This window comes from Cetorhinus maximus, chromosome 29 (genome assembly GCF_964194155.1).
Source record: "Cetorhinus maximus chromosome 29, sCetMax3.hap1.1, whole genome shotgun sequence".
Classification (NCBI taxonomy): domain Eukaryota; kingdom Metazoa; phylum Chordata; class Chondrichthyes; order Lamniformes; family Cetorhinidae; genus Cetorhinus; species Cetorhinus maximus.
The window spans coordinates 12,115,809-12,142,263 of NC_135907.1; the positions used below are offsets into that span (position 1 = coordinate 12,115,809).

A 26,455-nucleotide genomic window follows, 5' to 3' on the forward strand; every position below is an offset into this window, starting at 1 on the left:
TGGGATAAACTTCAAAACACAAATTGTAAAGTAGGGAGGTAAACTAGAAGTCAGAACTGTCATGGGTCTAAGCAGCCCCCATGTATGCATTAGCCGTTCTTTAGTCTTGGGGTCACCACTGTGGAGTCTGGAAAGTCCTCTTAGTAGACCAGATATTCAGTTGATGTGTGGCATCCTCACTGCATCATCGCTACACAGAGGACTATTCCTGAGTTTCCAGATGCGGCCATTTGCCTGCACCTCCGCCTGGTTAAACTTGCACTACAGGTGGCGTGGCAGTTTACAGCAATGCAATCTCTCCTCAGTGGATGCTGGAAGTAAACATGCATTTCAAACAGTATCAACCATGTGTGAAATGCTGTTTGAGACATTTTAAGAGCATAAATATGTATGCAAAATTATTTCAAGATTGTTACAGCTTTAGCTTTACTCCTTTAGTACAAATTGAGCTCAGGCTGTTCTTAGCTGTTGCCCCACTTTCTGTATAATTAACTTCTATTTTGCATATCATGTGTAGAAAAAAATGACAAAGTCGATGTCATTGTGTAGGAGCTGGTTGAGCTTACCCAGTAAACCTATACTTGGACAAAAACAAAGTTTCACTGAATGTGATTGTTCTAGTAAAATAAGCTTATCATGTTTCTGCTCTCAACCAGGAGAGGAACAAAGGCCAGAAGAGAAGCCCTGGTTTTCTCTGAGCACATGGCTGTGTTATTCCTGATCTAGAATTTATTAAACTCCTTTAGCCAACTATGCAAGGAATTAAAATTGGACAAAAGTCAGACCTCAAGTTTTCATCCACTGACCTGTGTCACCTGTCTTTGTAAAATTGCTGTTAATTTTCTCTTTCCTCTACTCATGGCTGCAAGAGAGGAGAGAGTTTTGTCGTTGCTGAAAATGTAGAAGTCCCTAGATTATTTTTGAGTTGGTGCTCATGCATCTGTTAAGTTGAGCCATTTTGCTTAAATATACAATAAAAGATGTGTTGATTTAGTTAAGGTCCATCGGATCTCTTGCCTGGCAGAGGTTAATTAACAGTGATGCACAAGCAAAGATTCAGTAGAATTTTATCAAGACTTTTTTTTCTAGTTGGTATATATGTGTGGCTGCTGAAGGGACCTAGTTTTCACGCTAGCATTTCAGTACAAACGATACAGTGGTGTCCTTACATTGTGAATCACACTTTTACAATGAATTTGCAGGCAACAAACACTTCTGAGGGTTACCGATGACCATGTAATACTGTCAGGATCCCGAACTTGTATTGCAGCTTGTAAGGTGCTTCTCTTCACTGTCCTCAGCATGCGTGGATATCCATGGTGATTTGTTTATTTCTTCAGGAACTATTGTTTCTGTGTTCTATAATATGTTAATGTACATGATTTAACAGTTGGCTATTTTACAAGTGCCCTTTTATTTTACACACCATTTCTGCAGCTGAGGCTTGCTCCTCATTTCAAATCGTCCAGTCCCAACTGCTGCCTTTTAGCTTGCATTCACATGAGTTAAAGGGGAGAATGTTATATAAGGACCGGTTCTATGAGTTGTTCTACATTTGGTTTTGATGTGTTTCTAACTTGTGTTCGTCAGAATGCTGTAAAATTTTATTGGCAACATTGATTTACATTTTTGCAGAGCTTTCTGCTTGTGACTGAAGGAGCTTTTGTGCAATTGGGACTTTAGTGCATTAGCTATCCTGCTGGTTTTGGGACGTGTCTAAATTCTGAATAGCTGCAGGCCGGCACAAAGGTTGAGTGTGAAGTGACCATTTTTAAGAATGCAAAATGTTTTTTCCACAAGAGCTTATTTATTTTGATAATTTGATAACTAAAACACTCTCTCTTGCCTAAAACTTTATAAAAGAGAATGGGAAAATTATGATAAATGCCAAAAGTGTGCATTCATTAAAATATTATCTATTAGTGGGATATAACCTAAAGTTCAGTGTTAAGTCAAACATTCTTAAAATCTTCACAGACTTCTGTAACTTCGGTTTATTTTCACCCTCCTGGAGTTTGTCATTGCAGCTATTTGCCTAACAATATCGAAAATGTGTTCACGTAAAGCTGTTGATAGCAAGGTAGTAAGGGAGCAGTGACTCCAGCTGGCTACTGCGTCCATGGAGAGAGAGAGAAATGGTAAGCCTGTTTTGGGTTTGATGCCACTCCATGGTAAATACTCTGTTCATTGCATGAAAGTTGGAACGAGTAAGCCATTGCGTAGGAGTTTTGTGTAGGAGATGCTGATTGATATAACTAAGAGAAATGCTAAGGGCTTTAAGAAGCTAGCAATGGCTGGCATTTAGACTAGATGGCTCATGTGGGGATATCAGATTTCATGGTCAACTGGTCTGCTGGAACATTGATTGTAGCGAGCTTTGGTAATGTACAAAACTGCTGTACTCATCTGAGATGCTAGGGACATTAACAACTCCTTAATCCTCAGCACACAATGTCTGCTTGAACACTGGTCCATTTTGCTAGGGCAGACAAGCTAATTGGTCACTTTATGGTGTAAGGGGAAGCTAGATAAGTTCATGAGGGAGAAAGGAATAGAAGGATATGTTGATTGAGGGGGATGAAATAAAAAGAGTGGGAGGAGGCTCATGTGGATATAGGCCATTTGGACCACATGACTGGGAGGAGGCTCATGTGGATATAGACCATTTGGACCAAATGACCTATTTCTGTGCTTTACAGCTAAGCAAATCCTGTGATGCTGGAAATCTGAAATAATAACAGAACATGCTAGAAAAACTCAGCAGGTCTGGTAGCATCTGTGGAGAGAGAAACAGAGTTAACACTTCCAGTCCAATATGACTCTTGTATGAATCATATTGTACTTGAAATGTTAACATTGTTTCTCTATACCTGCAATTATAGTACCAGGCATGAGTGAATTGCTACATCAAATCTGTTAACTGAGATCTGCTGAATACATGTAGATGGTTATGGAACTTCATGGCATAGTCTTCAACTACTACTACTAAAGTAATTTTTGGCCCCCACAAATTTACACAATTAAGGCATGGTTGTAATCTCTATTTAGGCTGTTTATAGTATTTACTAATTTTGTATGTTTTGCAGCTGTAGCAGTTTCTAGGAATAAGAATGAGGTAAATAAAACATTTTGACAACTTGCTTTGCTGCAGACCAACAGTTGAGGCCTTCACCTTTTTTAGAATTGCAGCAATCCTTTGGCGAGTGACCTAGAAAATTCTAACGTACTGCAACATAACTGTAATTCTAACATTCCTGCTGTTAGTTCTAAAGGTATTAATGCTCCCAATAGTGCCCTCAACAGTAACATGAGAGTTACTACATAGAGGGCATTTAAGAGTCAACCACATTGCTGTTGGAGCCACATGTAGGCCAGACCAGGTTAAGAGTGGCAGATTTCCTCCCTTGACAGAAGAAGGACACTAGGGAACCAAATGGGATTTTGCAGCAATTTGGTAGTTTGATCACTGTTCCAAATTAATTGAATTTAAATTCCTCCAGCTATCCTGGTGGGATTTCAACTCTTGTCCCCAGAAATTTTGTTCAGGCCACTGGATTATTAGTCCTGTAACATGACTATTATGCTACCATCCTCCTCCGGCCGTGTACTTGGCTCAGAAACCTCCTAATTTGGTATTTGGAGGGGAGGTGGGGAGTAAATGCAGACTTAATAGATTTCCATTAGAGCTGCACCTAGACAATCACCAACTTCAGCAGAACAGCTCCTCCGCTGAGTGTGGAGATACAAAATGTGGGTGTTTGTGAGAAGGTGAAATATCACAAATCCTTTAATAACGGATATTTAACCTTCTATCAGTGGGGAGCAAGGAAGTACTTCAGAGTGAAATTATTGCTCTACAATTTTTTTCCAGGAGATATTCTAGGAGTTCTAGATGTTCTAGGAGATATTCCTATTTGTAGTATATTCTGGCTCTTAACCTGGAACATAGCCAGGCACTATCATGAACCATGGCCCTGTGTGTTGCATTTTTTAAACAACTTTAATATTAGTTGGATGTTACTACTTAGTCCTGTGTGTCTTACCATTGTTTAGTCCTGTGTGTCTTACCATTGTTTAAGGTTACTTTGTTTATTTTGTATTGATTGTCAGTGAACTGTCAGAAATGAGCTTTTTGTAGCTGTTTGGTACAATGGTTGACATGCAATAGCTGCTGTTTGAAAGTAATCATCTGCTGACCAGATGCCAGTCATGCTAAATTTTCCAGCCAAAGCAAATCTCTAATTTGTTCTTGTGCAAACAACCTGTTTGTGGGCGGGTGGGGGGGGAAAAAAAGCAAGGATTCAGACTAATTGTAGTCCGCTGAAATTACAGTACGTGACTGAGATTGGAAGGTGATGCAAAAGAGGGAAAAGATTGTGAATTTTCTTTTGGAAACTTCAAGAAGTTAGAGGTATTATAGGACCTGCACCTAGTGGAGGTATAAATTAGAACTGTTGTACGGGCTCAGTATTCATGCCTACTGCCCTGCCACCATTCTGTACAGGCTCAGACATCACAACCACTGTTCAGCTATCATTCTGTTCCATGCTGGGAGCTTGAGAGCACCTCCATTTTCTAACAGCACGATGGACCTCATGATTGGCTCAAAAATGTTATTCAGGCTGAAACTTTATTTGGCTGCATTATGTTGGAAAATAGTTTGATTTACATTGAAAATTAATAATAATTTGATTTTTTGAAACAGTGCATACACTTGATTTTGTTAAAGAATATGTTCTCCCAAGCTGGAAGATGAGGTTCTCGTGAAGTGTGAAAACGGGAGTCCAAATACTTAGATAAAATTAAAATTTTAGTGTTTACTGCCATAAGCAGAATTTTGGAACCATGTTACTGACAAAACACTTTTTAAATTGGATGGATTTCCAGGATAGTAACTTGGAGTGTTGAACCACCTTTTGTTATCAGGATTGTTCCTCACTTATTACTGTAGTTGTACAATTGCAGTCTGTCTTAGATGTAGAGATTTGCAGGAAGTACAGATTGGTTTTGCAGTGAGCATTGAACACATTGAGAAAACTCAATGGACTGATTTCCAACTGCCATGTGGAGAAGTGCACCTTTGGTTTCAGAACCATTCACATGGAGTTTACAGCTTTTTGATTGGATGATCCACCAAAGCTAGTGTGTTGTAAAGACCCCAGTTAAATTCCTGATGCGCTGAACTTGTATCTGCAAGAACCCTGGAAAAACAGCCTGGTTTTCCTCCTCTTCCTCTCGTGATTGATAAGTTATTGATGTCACGATGACTTGACAGCCTTCATTCGTTGACATGTAATGACACTGCTGTGGCATCACTGAACAGGATGAGACAAGTACATTTAACTCAAGTAAGTGAGCAAAGTTCTTTTTAATCTAATGAAACCGTCTGTAAAGAAAGACCTTTAAAGTTAGTGAACTGAGATGAAATGTTATGGGTTGAATAATATATACTATGAGTTGTGATGTACCTGTTATATGATTCATTGGAATTCTTTGGGCAATTATGCCGGAGCACAAGTTATTTGAAATCTAATTCTCAACTCTGTAATTGGAGAGGCTAACAAATGTTTCTGTTGTTTGAGGTTCAGATTCTTCTCTATTTGGGTTGTAACAAGCCTCCACTATTTGTGGTCTTGAGCTTCTGACACGATATTGAAGCTTTGTTTGCAACTGTCAGGGAATCAAAATCATGCTTGGGGTTTCTTTTGAACCAGGAGTGCAATCAATTTGGGATTTACTTTGTAGATAGAGTTGAGTCGTGGAAAATTACTAATGCCACTTGACCCTGAAAATAAACAAATGATTCCTTGGCTCATTACCAGCATGCTGAAGTTTCAGTGCTTTGTTGTAACCCTAATATTATTATGGAAACTGCTTTTAACAGGAGTGCTGTACATTCAGTGAAACAGACTGCTGGCTGCAATATTGTCTAACAGGTGGTGGCATTGCCCCAGACTCTACATGTGATGCACTGAAACCGCTGAAGTAGTTGCCATCACCAGATGGTTTCTCTTGTTTTCTTCTGCCACCATCCAAAAAGTCAATTGTTCATTTGAATTGATTGAAACTCAAAGGAACACAGTTTAATCATATTTATCTTGCCCCAAATTTTAAAAGAGGTTCACTGGCTTTACTGGCAGGTTCTTCTGTTTCTTTGTCTCAGATTCTTGCACCTTTTCAACCAGAAATGCAATTTGACTTGAGCAACAGAGAGGAGTTCAAGTTGGCAAAGAAAAATGAGACACACCAATTTGGCAAGTCCATTGTGGAAATGGAACAGGTTCCACTGCAACTAAATGAAACTCTGTCTCCAACAGGCCCGGCAAGTGTATTGCGCAATCAACAAGTTGCATTACAAGATAATAGATCCGGTAAGCCTTTGAAAAAGCAGAAAGTTCCACTGCAGGATTGCAGGGTTTTTGCTGAATCAGGCATAGCTGTTACATTAAAACAACAGGCTCTGTTGCAGCATAACAGAACTCTAAGTATTAAACAGAAACCCACTACAGATAAACAGCCTGCATTAATAAATGATCAAGGTCACTGTAACTCATTTGGGAACATTATAGTGGAGGAGCATGAGGCTCCATTAAAAATTAGTAGAACTTCAAAGAGTATGTTTGTCCAGTTAACCACAAGGAAACCACAGGCTTATAATAGTATGTTTGTCAGGCAAAAGTCAGTTCTTTTACGAAAGGATAATGGCCCCAGCAGTATATCAAGAAAACCTGACACGGGACAGCAACAGGTGATACTACTTGAGGGAAGGACTCCCTTTGTTGTCCTTGATGAGCCTGATGTAGGTAAACCACATGTAATATTGCAAGAAAATAAGACTCAGTGTAATGAGAGAACTTCAGAAAATCAACATACAGTATTGCTAGAGAATAGAGCTCCCTTTAATGCATTTGCTGAACCTCCTGTGGAGCAGCAGGTTCTATTGCTGGATGACCAAACTCCCAAAGACATTTATAAACCTTTCCCAGACAACAGAAAGAGGATGATTATACAAGATAGCATAATTCCCTACAATACAAAGAGAGCCACCGCCTGGGGCATTCAAGCTTGGGATGAGTGGGCTAGAAACCGAAATAACTGCTTCATGGAAAATAATATGGAATGCTGTGAGTCAACCCTTTATGTGCCGGTACTGTCTCATGAAATAACTCACAGTGAACTGAATTTCTGGCTGTGCCACTTTGTGGAAGAAGTCCGTCGGCGGGATGGATCATTTTATCCACCTAATTCTCTCCGTCTCCTGTGCTGCTCCATCTTGCGATACTTGCGTGAAACCTGCCAGCGACTAGACATTGATTTCTTTAACGAATATAACATGGAGTATGCTGCATTTCGGGCTATCCTTGACAGACGCATGAGAAAACTTAAACAACAGGGGATTGGTATAGTAAGGAAACAAGCACAGCCTTACTCAGAGGAAGAGGAAGAAAAACTGTGGCAACTAGTTTTTCAACTTCACGATGCAAGAAGTTACAGTTATGCTGTCTATTTCTACCTCTGTAAAGTCTTTGGTGTACACGCAGCAGCAGAACACAATAAATTGATGGTTGATCAGTTTACCTTTGGAGCTGATGAAATTGGAGAATATTTGGAATTTGTGGCAAAGCCTTACAGAGACGGGATCCAAAGAACTAAAGGACACACTTGGCAGTATGCAGATTTAACCAACCCAAGGTGTATTGTTTCTCTTTTTCGTCGCTACCTCAGCATGGTTCCAAGTAATGGTCCGTTTTACCGACGCCCTCTTCCCGGGCGGCTGGAATTCTGCCAGCAGGCTATTGGAGTTCACACCCTGGAGCGTTACTCCAAAGAAATCTGTGAGGCAGGTGGCATTTCAGGACGGCATACTGGCCAATCTGGAAGGGTAAGTATGAACAGTGTTTTGTTAATGTTGCAAAGACAGTAGGCGTTTTACTCTCTAGTGTCTATTATATGTATTTCAATGCATCTAACAGTTTGTGTAGAAGTTAACCCATTGTAGGTATAGTTTGTTGTTAGATGCTATATTTATGCATTCTGTATTTTAAAGGTCAAGTGACAAAGCCTCTTTTTTTTTACACAATTGTGAACTGAAAGAAAATTTAAGTTGCATATACTTCTGCATTTTAATTTGATTGCTTTGCCCATTTTAACCCCAATCACTGGTTCTGCTGCCTCCACTTTTGCCATTTGCTTATAGGCCAAATTTAGACTTGATTCAGTCTTCACTGAGACCCAAGATTGTCTGGTAGGAACTAATGTTCAAGAAGGCTGTCAGATGATATCGTTCATATATTCTTCATGCTTTCCCCCTTCTACCCCCTCATCCTTTTCAGTACGTTCCTGCACGTTGGTCCTTCCAGTGCTCAGGCGTCTCGTCCAACTGCAACAGGGGTAATGGCAGTCAGTCCTGGAGCTTGAATTGCAACTAATAGGCTAAAATTCTACTGCATGCCACCTGCATTTCTGTTAGCTTCCCACCAAAAGGATGTCATAATTGTCTAGTAACTGGGAAGCTCTGAGAAACCAATTCCACAATGTTAAAAATACAGCTTTTTAAATTGGGATTCATTAAGATTGTACTGTAAGTAGATCAAGTCATCTTCAAAGTGTTGTGGTTACAATTCCATTGAAATTGATTTAAGTTTTTGTCCAGCCAGAAATAAATTTGCTCCAGTAACAGACATAGTTGAACATGATCTGGAGAGATTGCACCTGTATAATTACAGCCTACTTCCAGAATGAGATGGTAAATAGTTTCCCAATACACTCTAGTAGCCTTTTCTGAGATTATTTCAGCTAGGATGAGGCTTTTCATGTTGCTTCAGTGGGAATATGAACTTATTTGAGTGTATGATACCATTCAAAAAATCAGCTCTGATTTCCAGTGTTGTAACCCCAAAACCAAATATAACCAACTAGAGTAGAAACTTTGTCCTGTTTCCTCCCACTCTGAGCTTTTCACACATTAGCTTTTCAGTAAGCAGTGATTTACAGAGATGTGTGAGATCCATCCATCGATTATCTGTTACTGCAGCAACTTTTTTTCAGTTAATGAAATTTCATTGGTGAGAGCACTCTTGACAGGACAGCTAGATTAATTCAAAATTGACATTGATTACCTCTCAGATCATAGGATATGTATAAAATAATGTTTTTTGCAATGTGCAGCTGCCACCTCCTAGCTGTAAAAGTTTTCAAATTGTTTTTTGACAGACAAAGATATTTTTAACTAGGCTTACTGTATTAGGGTCCAAAGTGGGTTCCACTTAGATTGCATTTCTTGCAATATATTCAACAATTTAATGAAGAATTTGTTTAACCTTTCCAAAAGAATATATTTTCAATTATATTAAAATTTGGGTTCTGAATTATCCTAGTCAAACTCTCCAGAAGTTTGACGGAACCTTAACAAATCATGCAAAATATTAAACTTCATATTTTAATTATTCTATATAGGACCAGAGAAATTAGCTTGAATAAGAATAATGCCATTTTAAAACTGGTATTAGGAAGAATTAGTTTACGAAGGGTGATAAATTCTGGAATAAACTGCCAGCCAAAGTAGGAGGAGGAAAAGGGCTTTCTACAAATTCAGCAGTTTGGTTGCTAAAGAGATGAGTTTTGGTGAACTCATTTACCACCCTCACTATAACTGATATGACTTTTGAATAAGTTGGAAGACTTGATAAAGCTGCTTTCCAACTGTAGCAAATCCTCCACTGTTTCCATGGCTTATGGAGGACTTCTAACGAGATAGACCATGTACTAAAATGGAAGGTTTGAGAACCTTATTTCAACAGTGTTCAGTCTTGGGGGCAGTACAGTGAGTTTGAAGGTACTAAGAGCATTTGTAGATAAGTGTTAAATCATTTTTCATCAACATAATCTGACGGCATAGTTTATGTCATCACTGAGTTCCCTTCCTAGCTATTCCCCTTATTTTCATAGTTTAATATTGCCAGACCTAAATGTTTATCTAAGATAAAATTAAAAAACACCAGAATAGTTTCATTTTTTGAAATTGGATTTGTATTTTTGTCCACAATGACCATTGACGTTCTAATCAGAAATTGAGAAAAACTTTGTCATTTGAACTTTAAAAAAACTTTCTGATAATTTTTAATACTTGATACTAGTGGCTTATTGGTGTTAATACAGCGGAGCCCTGCAACAGATCAACATCCAAATTGCGAAAAGATTTCCCCCCAGTGTTTAACCATGTTAAAATAATATTAGCTATATTCTAAAGTAGCAGCAAATTTTGATCACAGTATTGTGATTTCAATAAAGTTGATCTGAAGTGGACTTTGTCACAATCTGAGTTATTGCTGTTGAATTAAAAATGCAGGGTGCTGTATGTGCTGCTCTCTCTGATAAATTGTTCATTGCAAGTATGTATACAATAAGCCCTCACTTTTGCACTGTGACAGACCCTGGTACTTTTTACATTGGGTATCAACTGTCAGCGATGATGGAAACCACCATTTTTGTATCTTCCTTTATCCTCTGCTTCCCCACCACAACGATGAAACTAACTGAAATAAAAACAGAAAATGCTGGAAAAACTCAGGCCTGGCAGCATCTGAGGCGAAGGAAATGGAGTTAATGTTTGGAGACCGTATGACTCTTGACTCTTCAGAGTTCTGAAACGGACTCGAGACATTAACTCTATTTCTCTCTCCACAGACGCTGCTAGACCGGCTGAGATTTTCCAGCATTTTCTGTCATTATTTCAGATTTCCAGCATCCACAGTATTTTGCATTTATCTTGATGAAACTGTGTATGACAGGAAATGAGTTCTGACATCAGACATTGCACATGCCTGAGCTATAGTTATTACTAGCTGGCTTTTTGTTTGCTAGCACTAGCAAACCAGATGATCAATCTTGATCAATGCTGCTCATCGAATCGCTAAGCTGTTGTTACATCAGTAGACAGCAGGATTTGTCCAAGTGGCTGAGATCAAAATTTTGAAAACTGAAATTCAGCTGCAAAGTAAAACTGATGTAGTATGCCCACGATCCCACAAGCACTTTTTTTTGTTGGCATTAGTATGTTGGAGTAACACATCAATTACTGTATTCTGTTTTTTGTCCAATGGTATAGAGGGGGCCTATTGTATATTTGTTGCAAAAATAATTTAATTCATCTTAGACTGAAACATTCAACAACAGAAATTGCTGACAGTGTAGTCATACCAATTTTTATTGAACAAAAGAGTTCAAACTCTTCCAACTCCAAGCCCTAGCTCACAACTTTGCATCTAGTAAATTGACCAGTGACAATTTACTTAAGATTGAGCATTGTAACAAGTGTTTTTCCTTTTTCTGGGGGGAGGGGGGTTGGGGCAGGAGAGGGAATTCTTTTGTTGATGGCTTTGACCATCCAAGCTTTTTTTAGTGATAGTGGTTTTGAATGTATAATGTGGCTTTCACTTGGGTTTTCTGAAACTGCCAAATTAATTTATGTTTAACAAAAAAAATCTCTGGTCAAATTGGTTTTGTAAGGGAAAAAAACTATTGACTTGTGCTGTGGTAGAAGTCCATGAGTCCTGTCTTCATTGGGCCTGCAAACAATTGAACTTGCTGGATGGATGTGCAGATTGTCTTGCTATTGAAAATTGACTGGATCACTCAATTTATGTTCACCAGCTTCACTGTTGCTAAATGCACAAGAGTGTAGAATGTGATGTAATTAACTGAGATGCAATGTTGTTGTTACAGAATTTAAATTAGCCAACCCAAAAAATTCAGAATGGAAGTGATGTCATGGCATTTTTTTTGGACCTTGCTGTTATAAAATTCAGAATTAAAAGATAGATAAATGTGCCCTTGGGTTTACCCAGAATAAAGCCTTCATCATGGTTCTCTTGCCCTTCAGTTAAATTCTGCTTGCTGTCCTATTTAATCATTTTAATCCCACTTATTCCCCCTTGTCCATTTTTTAATCCACTTGACACAATCACTTTTTAATGTGAATTTCACACTTTTTAAAGGATTTTTTTGTGTCACACTGGTTAGTTATAAGTGTTTATAGGTGCTAGGTGACAACCTAATCCCCACCAAATTGCAATGATAGTCATTGCAGAAGTGAGCTGAATGGGTGTTCAGTGATTTTAAGATGTGTTGAATGTATCTCCTCTGAGGGAAATCTATTATACTGGTGAAACCCTATTATTGTCATTTCACACTATTGCATTTGTGTTGCCTTTTAGTTTACTTAAAAGTCAACCAGGCATTAACAGAATTCACCACTTGAGTTGTATTGGCAAAATGTTTATTTCTTTGTGGAACCGTAATTGCAAGTACTGTAAATCCTTTTGCTACGGTGTTTCGCAAACCTTTTGTATAGGGGAATGCATTAAAGGTTTGGATTTCCTAGGTGGCTTTCCCAACTCATGATATGGCTGACCAATGGGGCATTACAGTCATTCTGGCAAACAAAAAGTAGTGCTACTATGTTGTACCTTGCAAATGTTAATTAAATTCACCCCAATTTCAAAAAGCCAAAACTGTAAGAAGAAAAACCATTTTGATGCAGTTTAAATCAGTAACGCCTAAGCGGTTATCAAATGAAAAATCTTAACGACCAACAACAGAAATCTGTCTTCACAACCCCAGTGACTTGTTCATCTACGCAGGCCTATTTTTACTTTTTGTGTGTGTTCATTTTGTTGTAGGCCAGCAGTGTAGCTGCCCTTCACAGTCGTGGCTTTGATGAGGAGCTAATTAAGGAACGAATGGGAAATGGCAGTAATGCAATGATGTCCTGCAAAAAGACTCAAATGAAGGCAGTATCTGACTGTTTGCAGCCTCCAAATCCTTTGAAGAAAATCTCAGCTTGTTCACAGTCGTCATCTGCCTTGAGACAGCAAAGTGTTTGTGCACACGAAGCAGTGACCATAGTCCCCAGCCAGAAACTGAAGTTACAAACCGAGAAGAATTGGTGAAGGTTGAACTGCCTTGTAGTACACCTTCAACGTTACCAATGTCTTTGTCAAAGTTGCAGTAATGTCAACCTATTATGCTGCTAAAATCTTAACAGTAGTGCGAAATGACTCCATTTTTATCAGGTTGTAAGAATATGAAACAATAAACTGATGAGGGGAGATGTGATGTACCTCCTGATTTCTGTGTGTAGCAGTATTTGAGTTTTTAAGCTCCCATCTGGAAGTGGCTGCATTGAGTCAAGAACTGGGGAGGGGAGGCTGGGGATAATGCAAACGTTTTAGTGTTATTTCCTACTAGTGTAAGATGGTTAAATTTGCAAGATGATTCTTTTGAAGCACTTTCTCTTCTGTTATGCTATAAATGGATTTATCGTACGTGGTTGTCAGTAATACTAAGGTATTTTTATCCTTTTTAATTTTGAGATTTCACGTGCAGTAAGCAGCTAAATGTTAATAACAAAATTGTTACCCTGTCTCCTCATAATTAAAAATTATTTAAGCCTATATAATATATATAATCCCATTGGATTTTATTCTCATTTGCCTAGCAAAGTTACCATCTCTTTGTTGCCTTGTGTCATTCCTCTTACCGCATTGCTTATGAGAAAAGATTGGTCTTGTACTTAATGCAGTTTCTGTGCAAGCACTAGCTGTAAAAAGCAAATACTTTTTTTCAGTCCGTATGCGGGATATGGGTATCACTGGCCGGCCAGCATTTGTTCTCCATCCCCAATTGCCTTTTAAGGAGCTGGTGGTGATGAACAGTCTTGAACCACTATGGTCCATGTGGTGTTGGTACAACCATAGTGCTTTTAGGTAGGAAATTCCATGGTTTTGACCCAGTGATGATTAAGGCATGGTAGTATGTTTTCAAGTCAAGATGGTGTGTGACTTGAAGAGAACTTGCAAGTGGTGGTGCTCCCATATATCAGCTGCCCCCTTCAAGGTGGTAGAAAACTTAAGTTAGGAAGGTGCTGTCGAGAAGCCTTGGCAAGTTGTTGCTGTGCACTGTGCAGATTGTAAATCCTGTCAGGTGTGCCATTGGCAGAGGGAGTGAATGTTTTAATGTGGTGGTTGGAGTGCTGATCATGTAGTCCTGGATGGTGTCAAATTTGAGTGCTGTTGCAGTTGCACCTCATCAGGAGTGTGATGGAATATTCTGGCTGAGTGCTTGTAGATGGTGGACAGAGTTTGGGGAGTTGGAAGGTGAGTTACCTGCTGTAGAATACTCTGCCTCTGACCTCTTGTAGCCACAGTAATAACTGGTCCAGTTAAGTTTCCTGTCAATGGTAAACCCCAAGATAATGTTAGTGGGGGATTCAGCAATAGTAATGCCATTGAATTTCAAAGGGACATGGCTAGATTCTCCCTTGTTGGAGATAGTTATTGCCTGGCAATTGCATGGCATGGATGTAACTTGCCACTTAACTGTCCAAGCCAGAATGTTGCCTGGATCTTGCTGCATATGGACATGGACTGCTTCAGCATCTAAGGAGTTATGAATGGTGTTGAACATTGTGCAATCATCAGCAAACATCCCACTTCTGATCTTATTATGGAAGGATCATTGATGAAACCGCTGCAAATGGTTGGGCCTAGAACGTTGCCCTGAGGAACTCCTGCAGCAATGTCATAGGGCTGAGACAACCACAACCATTTTCCTTTATGCTAGGTTTGACTCCCAACTAGTGGAAAGTTTTCCCACTGATTCCCATTGACTTCAATTTTACTAAGGCTCCTTGATGTCACACTCGGTCAGATGTTGCCTTGATGTCAAGGACAGTCACTCTCACCTCAGCCTTTGAGTTCAGCTCTTTTTAGTCCATGGGTGGAACTCAAACTGAGCTGAGTAAGTACTACTTGATAGCACTGTCAATAACACCTTCCATCACTGATGATTGAGGGCTGATGGAGTGGTAATTGGTTGGATTGAATTAGTCCTGCTTTTTGTGGACAAGACGTATCTGGGCAATTTTCCCACATTGAGTAGATGCCACAGGAGCAACTTGGCTAGGGGTATGGCTAATTTGAAGCACAAGTCTTCCATACTATAGCCAGGGTGTTGTCAGAGCCCAGACCCTTTGGTATCCAATGCCTGCGGTTTGTTATTGATATCACGTGGAGTGAATAGAAATGGCTGAAGATTGGCTGGGAAACCTTTGAAGGAGGCTGTCATGGATCATTAAAATTGCTTTATAAGTGGGGCATAGAATACAAAAGCAAGGAAGTTTTGATGAAACAGGATAAAACGCTGGTTCAGTATCAACACTCTGGGCACCAAACCCTTTTAAAAGGGATCTGAAGGTATTGGAGAAGGTGCAGAAGAGATTCACGGGCATGGTTCCAGGGATGAAGAACTTCAGTTTGGTGGAATGATATGAGAAACTTGGGGCTATTCTCCTTGGAGAAAAGAAGATTACAAGGGGATGTTATAGAGATTTTCAAAATCAAGAGGGGTCTAAATAGGGAGAAACTGTTTCCTTTGGCAGAAGGGTTGAAAACCAGAGAATATCAACTTAAGGTGATTGACAAAAGGCGAGGCAGTGACATAAGGAAAAACCTTTTTACGCAGCATATCAGGAATGCTCTGCTTCAGTTTGGTGGAAGCAGATTCAATCGAGGCTTCCAAAGAGTATTGGCTAATTATCTGAAGTGAAAAAAATTGCAGTGCTATGAGGAAAAGGTGAAGAAGGTGGGACTAGATGAGTTGCTCTTCCAGTGTTGGCACAGGCACAACAGGCTAATTACAGGAGAAGGAGGCTATTCATTATTCATTCTATGATTCTATCATCTACTCAACACTTCTGGTTGAAGATGGTTGCAAATATTTCATCCTGGTCTTTAGCACTGATGTGCTGGGCCCTCTCATCATTGAGGATGTTTATGGAGCATCTTCCTCTATTTAGTTGTTTAATTGCCCACCACCATTCATGACTGGATATGGGCAGGAATTCAAAGCTTTGACCTGACCTCTTGGTTGTGGAATTGCATGCTGCTTCCACTGTTTAGGATGCATGTAATCCTGTATGTGACTGTTTTGGTAGGTATAACTAAAGGGTAGAAGAACACACCTTTGTTTTGTACAATAGTTGGATTTCTGAAGTGTAATTCTCTCATAATGGATAATGGCTTGTAGATTAGTAGGTCATGGTAAATAGGGTGACCAGATTGCGTTAGCCAGGCAGAAATCATCTCCCTTGGAGTGTGGAGTTTGTGGAGACGATTATTACGGAACCACTGACTTCTCCACCTTGTTGCCATTTGTAATGTTTCTGAAAAAACTGCATGAAGTTCATATACTACTTTTGCTTGGACCTGCTTTTAGTTCTGACTTTAATCAGTTAAGGAGAGTGTACACAATTGATGAATCTTAAGTATTATAAAAGGTGATACTTGATGCTCTTGATTGTCATTTGATGCTGTAGAGCTTTTATTATGTGGCAACAGTAAGCTGCGTTGTTAATGTGCGTGAAAAACACTTTATGATACTGTTCCTATTCATGCCAGTTCTGCAGAGTTGACTGAGGATGAATGATTTCTCTACACAGTTTCAGGCTGTATAAATAAAGTAGAGGATTAAAGAGTATCTGAGACGCCAGTATTTTAACATAGAAACATAGAAAATAGGAGCAGGAGTAGGCCATTCGGCCCTTTAGAGCCTGCTTCTCCATTCATTATGATCATGGCTGATCATCCAACTCAATAGCCTGCTCCTGCTTTCTCTCATTATCCTTTGATCCCTTTTGGCCCGAGAGCTATATCTAACTCCTCCTTGAAAACATGCAATGTGTTGGCCTCAACTACTTTCTGTGGTAGCGAATTCCACAGGCTCACCACTCTCTGGGTGAAGAAATTTCTCCTCATCTCAGTCCTAAATGGTCTACCACTTATCCTCAGACTGACCCCTGGTTCTGGACTCTCCCACTATCGAGAACATACTTCCTGCATCTACACTGTCTAGTCCTGTTAGAATTTTATAGGTTTCTATGAGATTCCCCCCATATTCTTCTGAAACTCCAGCAAATATAATCCTAACCGACCTCAATCTCTCCTCATATGTCAGTCCCGCCATCCCAGGAATCAGCCTGGTAAACTTTTGCTGTACTCCCTCTATAGCAAGAACATCCATCCTCAGATAAGGAGACCAAAACTGCATGCACTATTCCAGGTGTGGTCTCACCAAGGCCCTGTATAACTGCAGCAAGACATCCCTGCTCCTGTACTCAAATCCTCTCGCTATGAAGGCCAAGAAACCATTTGCCTTCTTTACCGCCTGCTGCACCTGCATGCTTACCTTCAGCGACTGGTGTACGAGGACACCCAGGTCTCATTGCACATTCCCCCGTCTCTCAATTTATCGTCATTCAGATAATCTGTCTTCCTGTTTTTGCTACCAAATTGGATAACCTTACATTTATCCACATTATACTGCATCTGCCATGCATTTGCCCACTCACTCAGCTTGTCCAAATCATACTGAAGCATCTCTGCATCCTCCTCACAGCTCACCCTCCCACCCAGCTTTGTGTCATCTGCAAATTTGGAGATATTACATTTAGTTCCCTCATGTAAATCATTAATATATATTGTGAATAGCTGGGGTCCCAGCACCGATCCCTGAGGTACCCCACTAGTCACTGCCTGCCATTTGAAAAAAGATCCGTTTATTCCTACACTGTTTCCTGTCTGCCAACCAGTTTTCTGTCCATCTCAATACACTACCCCCAATCCCATGCGCTTTAATTTTACGTGCTAATCTCTTATGCAGGACTTTGTCGAAAACCTTCTGAAAGTCCAAATAAACCACATCCACTGGCTCCCCTTCATCAACTCTACTAGTTACATTCTTGAAAAATTCCAGTAGATTTTTCAAGCATGATTTCCCTTTCGTAAATCCATGCTGACTCTGTCCGATTCTGCCACTGTTTTCCAAGTGCTCAGCTATTAAATCTTTTATAATGGACTCTAGAATTTTCTCCACTACCGACGTCAGGCTGACTGGTCTATAATTCCCTGCTTTCTCTCCACCTCCCTTTTTAAATAGTTGGGGTTACATTAGCTACCCTCCAATCTGTAGGGACTGTTCCAGAGCCTATAGAATCTCAGAAGATGACCACCAATGCATCCACTATTTCTAGGGCCACTTCCTTAAGCACTCTGGGATGTAGGTTATCAGGCCCTGGGGATTTATCGGCCTTCAATGCCATCAATTTCTCCAGCACCATTTCCCTACTAATACTAATTTCTTTCAGTTCCTCCCTCTCACTAAGCCTTGTGTTCCCCAACATTTCTGGTATGTTATTTGTGTCCCCCTTTTTGAACACAGAACCAAAGTATGTATTTAGTTGGTCAGCCATTTCTTTGTTCCCCATTATAAATTCCCCTGTTTCTGACTGTAAGGGACCTACATTTGTCTTCACCAATCTTTTTTTCTCTTCACATACCTATAGAAACTTCTACAGTCAGGTTTTATGTTCCCCTCAAGCTTACTCTCGTACTCTATTTTCCCTAAATCAATCCCTTGATCCTCCTTTGCTGAATTCTAAAGTGCTCCCAATCCTCAGGTCTGTTGTTTTTTCTGGCCAATTTGTATGCTTCTTCCTTGGATCTAATACTATCTCTTATTTCCCTTGAAAGCCATGGTTTGGCCACCTTTCCTAGTTTACTTTTGAGCCCGACAGGAATAAACAATTGTTGCAGTTCACCCATGCGCTCTTTGAATATTTGCCATTGCCTTCCCTTTAAGTAACGTTTCCCAATCCATCACAACCAACTCACGCCTCATACCATCCTAGTTTCCTTTATTAAGATTCAGGACCTTCGTCTCAGAATCAACTACGTCACTCTCCATCTTGATGAAGAATTCTATCATATTATGGTCGTTCATTCCCCAAGGGCCCTCGCACAACTAGATTGCCAATTATTCCTTTCTCATTACACAATACCCAGTCTAGAATGGCCTGTTCTCTAGTTGGTTCTTCAACATATTGGTCCAGAAAACCATCCCGTATACACTCCAGGAATTCCTCCTCTACGGTATTGTTACTAATTTGATTTGCCCAATCTATATGCGGATTAAAGTCACCCATAATTACAGATGTTCCTTTATTGCATGCGTCTCTAATTTCCTGTTTAATGCCATTCCCAACATCACCACTACAGTTTGGGGGTCTTTATACAACCCCCACTAACATTTTTTGCCCCTTAGTGTTTCTCAGCTCTACCCATATAGATTCCACATCGTCGGAGCTAATATCTTTCCTCACTATTGCGTTAACTTCCTCTTTAACCAACAATGCAACTCCACTGCTTTTTCCTTTTTATCTGTCCTTCCTAAATACTGAATACCCCTGGATGGTTTAGTTCCCATCCCTGGTCACCCTGCAGCCATGTCTCCGTAATCCCGACTATATCATCCCTGTTTACATCTATTTGCGTGGTTAATTCATCCACTTTATTGCGAATGCTCCTTGCGTTAAGGCACAAAGCCTTAAGGCTTGTCTTTTTAACATTACTTGTCCCGTTCCCACTATTTTTCACTGAGGCCCTGTTTGATTCTTGCCCTTGATTTCTCTGCCTATCACTTTTCTTATTCCTTATAGTCGAGGAAATGATTGCAGCTGATGCATTAAATAGGTTTTCATCTCAGACCTGACTGATCCAGGTTACATTCTTTTTGAATGGATCCTGATATAACTGGAAATGAGTTTCTCTTTCCTTCAGTCCCCAAATATAGTCTTAATCCAATTCCTTTATAGCTATTTCCTAAGGACAAATACAGCTCAAACTGCTGATACATGTGAAAAGTTGATTTAATTTTTTTTAATTCATGGGATATACATGCCTAATTCTGCATGTGGTGGCGAACATCCGCCTTGTATTGCTGCGTTCCATATGGTGTAGGTGCACCCACAGTGTTGCTAGAGAGAGAGTTCATGATTTTGACTCTGCAATAATGAAAGTCATGGTATGTGACTTAGATGGGAGCTTGCAGGCAGTGGTGTTTCTATGCATATGGTGCCCTTGTTCATCTAGGCAGTAAAGCTTATGAGTTTGGAAGATGCTGTTGCTTGGTGAGTTGCTGCAGTGCATCTTGTAGGCGGTACGCACTATTGCCAGTTTTTTAAAAATTCTTTCATGGGATGTGGGCATCACTGGCTAGGCCAGCATTTATTGCCCACCCATGATTGCCTTTGAGAAGATGGTGGTTAACTGCAGCCTTGAACTCTGCAGTACATATGGTGTAGGTATACCCACAGTGCTGTTAGGAAGGGAGTTGAAGGATGACCCAGCAACAGTAAGGGAATGGTGATCTAGTCCCAAGTCCAGGTGGAGTGTGGCTTCCAGGTGGTGTTCCCAAGTGTCTGCTGCCCTTGTCCTTCATGGTGATAGAGGTCATGTGTTTGTAAGGTGCTGTCGAAGGAGGCTTGGTGACTCACTGCAGTGCATCTTGTACATGGTGCACACTGCTGCTACTGTGAATCGGTGGTGGAGGGAGTGAACATTAAAGGTGGTGGATGGGGTACAAATCAAGTGGGCTGCTTTGGCTTGGATGGTGTCAAGATCTTGAGTATTGGAGCTGCACTCATCCAGGCAACTGTGGAGTATTACATCACACTCCTTCCTTGTGCATTGTAGATGGTGGATATGCTCTGGGGAGTCTGGGGTTGAGTTGCTGTAGAATTCCATGCCTCTGACCTGCTCTTGTAGCCACAGTATTTATGTGGCTGGTCCAGTTCAATTTATGGGTCAATGGTTACCCCCCCACCCCCAGGATATTGTTAGTGGGGGATTCAGCTATAGTAATGCCATTGAATATCAAAGGGACATGGTTGGATTCTCCCTTATTGTAGATGATCATTGCCTGACACTTGGCGCGAATGTAACTTGACACTTAGCCCAAGCCTGAATGTTGTCCAGGTCTTGCTGCATATGAACATGGACTGCTTTGATATCTGAGGAATGGCTAATGGTGCTGGACGTTGTACAGTCATCTGCGAACATCCCCACTTCTGACCTTTATGATGGAGGGAAGGTTATTGATGAAGCAGCTGAAGATGGTTGGGTCTGGGACGCTAATCTGAGGAACTCCTGCAGCGACATCCTGGAACTGAGATGATTGACCTCCAACAACCGCAATCATCATCCTTTGTTCTAGGTATGACTCCAACCTGTGGAGAATTCTCCTCTCCCCCCCTACCCCCAATTCCCGCTGACTCCAGTTTTGCTCCAGCTCTTTGATGTCACACTTGGTCAAATGCTGCCTTTGATGTCGAGGACAGTTGCTCTCGCCTCGCTGGTGTGCACCAGTGGTGGAGGAGTGAATATTTAAGCTGGGTTGCCGAGCAGGCTGTTTTGTCCTGGATGGTGTCAAAATTCTAGAGTATTATTGGAGCTGCACTCATCCAGACAACTGGGGTGTATTACATCACACTCCTGATATGTGCCTTCTAGATGGTGGACAAACTATAATGGACAAGTCAGGAAGTGAGTTACTTACTGCACTATATGTGGATGATCCAATTAAGTTTCTGATTAAAATTCTGAAAGTTGATCATACAGCAGAGCTCGTGTAGAAGGCCATGAAATAAGCTGGCAAAAAGATGCTGAAGGGTGATACCTATAGCTGCAAAGCCAAAATGGTTTTTAAAAAGTTGCTGTTTTATGCCAGAGCTTTGAAGTTCAGCTTTTTAGAGGTGGCAGCAAAGATACTGAAGGACTTGGCTTTAAAACTCTCTCATAAACACACCAATAAACATTTTTGTTGAATAATTGCTTGTCTGGTATCCTGTGTTTATCATTTAATGCACTATGTAGATATATTTATTGACATGGCTCGTTAAAGAACATTTTGGTTAATAAGCGTACTTAACACATCCTTAAGTGCCTCTGTTAATGGGATTAGTCTAAATTTGGGTCCCCTCTAATTTTCCTCCCAATGCCCGCTGACTCCAGCATCTCAGTATTTTGTTCACACTACTGTCTGATAAAGGTTGGGTAGAAATTAATTCATCTACAATATGCTTGTAGTTCTGAGCCTATACATCAATTGTCCACAAAACATTTATTTATAGAGTGATACAGGAATGTAGCATGTAGAATAATATAGCCATAACATAGTTCTGTTATAGACAGTGATTGGATGAAGGTCTAACCACACGAATGCAATTCAGGAGCTTGCTCCAATTGTATTTGACTGTCAGCTGTTGGAGCCAGGGTCGAATTAATTTTGTCTGTAACACACGGGCCTCACTGTGGTCTGGTGTGTTAAAGTTGTTTATATTTAGAAGTTGACTTTGAAGTCAGTTCAACACAATTGTGTTATATAGAAGTTATTGCATCTGCCTAAATATCAGTTATAGATGTACTAAAGAAGGAGGTGTTAAAAGTAGCATCAAGCACATCACCAACATTCTTTCATTCAGGAGAAAGATCATGACTTGTATCCTCTTTTTCATTTTACATTTGTGGAAGAATCACATGCTTCATCACTCGGTTATATTCTGTTTTTGTTTTCATATTAACATTAAATTCTCCTAATTTTCAGCTGAATTCAGATAAAGGCTGTGTATAACAATTGATTTTCCAGTTGGCTAGTGTTTTTTTTTAAGAGACACTAATTGCTAATTAGAAATTACTGCTGTGTTTGCATGTGTATCTATCCATAGAAATCCTATTTTTGTCCCTTCATACCTGTTCCTTGCTCCCAGTTCCCAGTCCTTTTTGACCAGCTGTTGTAAGCGCATTGACAAATATCTTTGTCGTGACAGTAGTATTTTTCAGCAGAATGTTTTGGGCATGGAGTTTGCACTTATCTCAGTTTACACCAAGATTTGTATTCTAGTCAAATGTTAAAAAGCAAGGGAAACCTTTAAGTATACCCTTTGGTACACTTGACATGAAATTTGGAAACATGAAAGATTGAGGACAGGTGACTAAAATAAAGGAAGTTGCAAAAATATTCGCCAAACTTAAAGATCAGAACTACAAATGTGAAATTGGCTGATTATTGAAACTTCATTTGTACTAAGACTGCTTGTGTTAAATTCGTGAAACGCATAAACAGCTGAATGATGGCTGTGTGCACCGTTAAATGGACCCTGTTTCAAGACAAATATAATACATTTTTAAAAATGAGCTAACCTCATGCGTCAGAAGCTGCTAGGTTTCACTCTTTAGGGGCCATTGTGATTTTGAGAGCATGCAGTACTTTGTTCACTTTTGGCACATCCATCCTTAATACTTTTTTATTTTATCCAGAAACCAGCCGTCTCCTCACCTCAGCAACCACCTGGACTCCAAACTACGCAACCTGTCTCCCCCAGCAAATCCTACAACCCTTCTCTTGGTGCTTCTGGTAGTGTGCAGTGTCGTAGGTAAGGAGGCTCTTCGTTTTATTCAGTAAGTTGTTTTGCTTTAACATATCCGCATGTTTAAGGGCATAAGAATTAATTTTGCTGGACAAATGGAATATTCTGGGCAAGTCTTAGTCCATAGTCTTTGTCGAGAAAAGCCACAATCCCTCAAAACGAGGATGACTGCTGCCAAGCTTTGTGATTTGTGTGTCCTCAGGTGACTCAGCAGGCCCATCCTGTAGCCACAAGTCTTTAGGTAGACAGGACAAGAGTTACCCTGAGGGTTTGATGGGGGAATTCTTGAGCCAGGGTTCTGCTTCCTTTCCTTCCTGCTTTCATTGGTTCTCCACATAATCCCAGTTGGCACAGGCCTTGGATGCCAATTAAAATAGAAACTTTAAATACCTGACAGCTGCACAAACCAAAGTGAGAAAAGGAATCTTTGAAAGTGTAAATTAAAAAGTGGTTCACTCAAAGGTCAGCACTGCAAAGTGTCAAAGTGGTTGTTATGAAAGTTCATTAATATAGGTGTAGAAAGAACATTTTTTACCAGCTGCTGTAATGTCACTGTTCAAAGTGTAAGTTTGAGTGCATGGGCCAAGACAGCCTGCCACTCTTTGTAGAGCCTTGTTTTAGTGAATGCTGCTGAACTGCACATCAACAGGCTTTAGAGTATCATGAAGCTTGGGAAAGGTCAGGAAAGATGCAGCAAAGCCATTCTGTCAAAATTAAGAAATGTCAGTATGAAAAAATGATCTGTATCCAGAGTCTGAGGAGAATATAAAAAATAATTGATAATTGCACATTGCTTGTGTGATGACAGGAGGAGTCTTGGTACAGTGAATCAGCTGTGTCAGATACTGAGAAGGAGCATGGGAAATTAGTGAGCTTCCAAATCTCTGTTTCAGGATGACCTATAGGATTTTATAGCCTTGAAGTTTATCCCCTGTAAGTTGGATGCGCAGTAAGGTATTACAGTTTATTACGTAATACTTCGAATTTGAATTCTTCATCAAAGTAGGAAATTAACTTTAAATACTGATCGAGAATCCACAAATCCAGATCAAAATTTTCAACATGTCTCTCTAGCATTTGAACTAATTGAAACAGCAATGTTTATTTATATTTACTTAGTATTTTGGGGAAAGTTAATTTCCAATTTATGGACCAAGGCACTGGGGAAGCTGTAAAACTGCATTCCTTATATTTTAAAAATAAACAATGTTACAACAGATATAATATCCCAAATCCATCTATCCAAAAATAGGTAGAGTCTGAAAACTGGACATTCTTTAAAGCTGCCATCACTCGACTTTCCCTCCTCACTGACATCTTTGGCCTAACTGTATGGCTGTGAAATTCCTTGGAGCTGCTCCCAGTCCATCACCAACACTTCACTGAAGTACAGCAGAAGAGCCATTTACATGTATAAACGGTTTCTGTCACACTTCCGCGAAGTAGCACTGACGGACCTGAAGCAGCTCAATAATTTCCTGGCTTATCTTGCAGCATTGTCTCTATATTTATTTCAAAACGGCCCTTTGCAATCCTTACTTGAAAAACATGCCCTCTACACTCTACATGCCCAACTCTGCCAGGGCCGAGCTGCCCAACCTGAAAACCAGCAAGATCCGGCACGGACTCGATCACGAGGTTTCTGGTTTTGTGACACCTGTACCTGTACTACCATCATTCAGCTAATTCCTTGGTAATAAAGGCTGCATCACACAAAGAAGCAAACTTTCCCAAGTTGTCATTTGAAAATGTCAGATCTGATAACAAAATCCAAAACTTGAATATGAAGAATAATGGTATTGACTGAGAACGCTGATGAGTTGAACCACAGGAACAAAACTGGTATGTTTAATGACTACTATCTGTATCTCAAGATTACATTAGAGCATAGAAACTTGGAAACAGAAGGTGGTTATGCAACCAGTTACCCTCAGAGTTATCTCTACCTTCTCCCATTTGCCTACGCTTCATCCAAATCTTTCAGTAGCTACCTTCAAGTGTTTTTATTTGCCTTCTAAATATGACGCACTCAACTTGGGCACCAACAGGTAAAGCCTTCCATTTAATCTCCCTTTTTCTGCTTCCAGCATTAATCTTCAGTTTGTTCCTCATTGTTGCTGGTTGACTGAACAGCAGAAATGATGTATAATGATAGGTTGATTGATTTTAAATTCTATTAGACTCCTCCTCCCATCTGCCCCCTTGCCTAAAAAATCTTCTCTACTTTTTAATGGTTTAAATTTTAATTTGTGGTTATTTAAAAATGTAGGTCCCTTTCTGTTCTGCTCCTAGCATCTGTTCATGCTGTATTTCTTATGGGTAAAGTTTATATGAGAAAATCAATCGAGGAAAGACGAGGTCATAACAATTTTGGGGAATTTTAGTTGCCTGACATTGGTAGATTCTTGTGTACCATTTCTATTTCTGTTCTGTCTTTTTTTTTAGTGGAACAGTAAGGCAGATGCTGGACTTAAGAAGAAATATGGCAGACACTGTAGCATCAGCCCAGCACTCTGCAAACTCCAGTAATGCAGGTACTTGCAAAACAAATGTATTATAATTTTTAATAAGGTTCAATAGTACCGTTTAACTATACTGAGACATCAGTTCCTTACTTAATGAAAATCAGAGTACCTGTAATTTCTTCCAACACTCCCAACTACCAGTGTAACTTGGCTCTGAAATATCCAATTTATGGGCATTCAATTCTGTTCCAGATTAATTGGAAAAATAATTGGAATCCTGCTGTTTCTTGAGGAATTTCAAACCTTTCACTTTCCCCATATCTTTGAACCAGTCACTTGAGTTCCAGAGTTGTTTGCTTTCCAACTAGTTCAAACTCTTTTAAACTCTTCCATTTGGACTAGTGGGTCGAGTGCTGGTAAATATACCACCCTGAGGAGGAGAGAAGAACTGAAAGCCACAGAACATTACTTTAAAACTCTAAGCTGCCATTTTTTGTTTGCTTAATTGAGTATTGTATAAACTTACCATTTTTTTTTTTGCTACTCCCATTAACAGCCTATGCATTCCACATTGCTGTCGGAAGGCACCCTAGAGATTAGGATGATGTAGCTGCAAGTTTATCAAAAAGCAATCTGGCAAATTGCCATGAAGTTGTAAATATCCATCAAA

The 26,455-nt window shown here is 39.9% G+C and overlaps 2 protein-coding genes across 11 annotated transcripts in view; both read left to right on the forward strand.

The window, feature by feature from the left end:
* The window catches only part of LOC144669618 (activating transcription factor 7-interacting protein 1-like), a 183,793-nt gene that overhangs the window by 107,725 nt on the left and 49,613 nt on the right, over positions 1–26,455 (forward strand). For all 10 annotated transcript variants that reach the window (XM_078532158.1, XM_078532165.1, XM_078532166.1 and 7 more), the window contains 2 exons: positions 23,211–23,326; positions 25,766–25,854. In XM_078532158.1, the coding sequence (XP_078388284.1) occupies positions 23,211–23,326; positions 25,766–25,854 (205 nt within the window). The remainder of the gene's footprint in view (positions 1–23,210; positions 23,327–25,765; positions 25,855–26,455) is intronic.
* Positions 2,051–17,229, forward strand: LOC144669314 (uncharacterized). Its single transcript, XM_078531672.1, has 3 exons — positions 2,051–2,080; positions 6,164–7,882; positions 12,681–17,229. The coding sequence occupies exons 1-3, from the start codon at positions 2,051–2,053 to the stop codon at positions 12,948–12,950; spliced, it is 2,019 nt and encodes a 672-aa protein (XP_078387798.1). The 3' UTR covers positions 12,951–17,229.

Bases quoted from the DNA above. Each gene is read 5' to 3' on its own strand.
- LOC144669314 (XM_078531672.1), top strand. From the start codon at position 2,051: ATGTGTTCACGTAAAGCTGTTGATAGCAAG. The intron at 2,081-6,163 runs GTAGTAAGGGAG...TCTTTGTCTCAG, and splicing joins GTAAAGCTGTTGATAGCAAG to ATTCTTGCACCTTTTCAACC. The intron at 7,883-12,680 runs GTAAGTATGAAC...ATTTTGTTGTAG, and splicing joins ATACTGGCCAATCTGGAAGG to GCCAGCAGTGTAGCTGCCCT.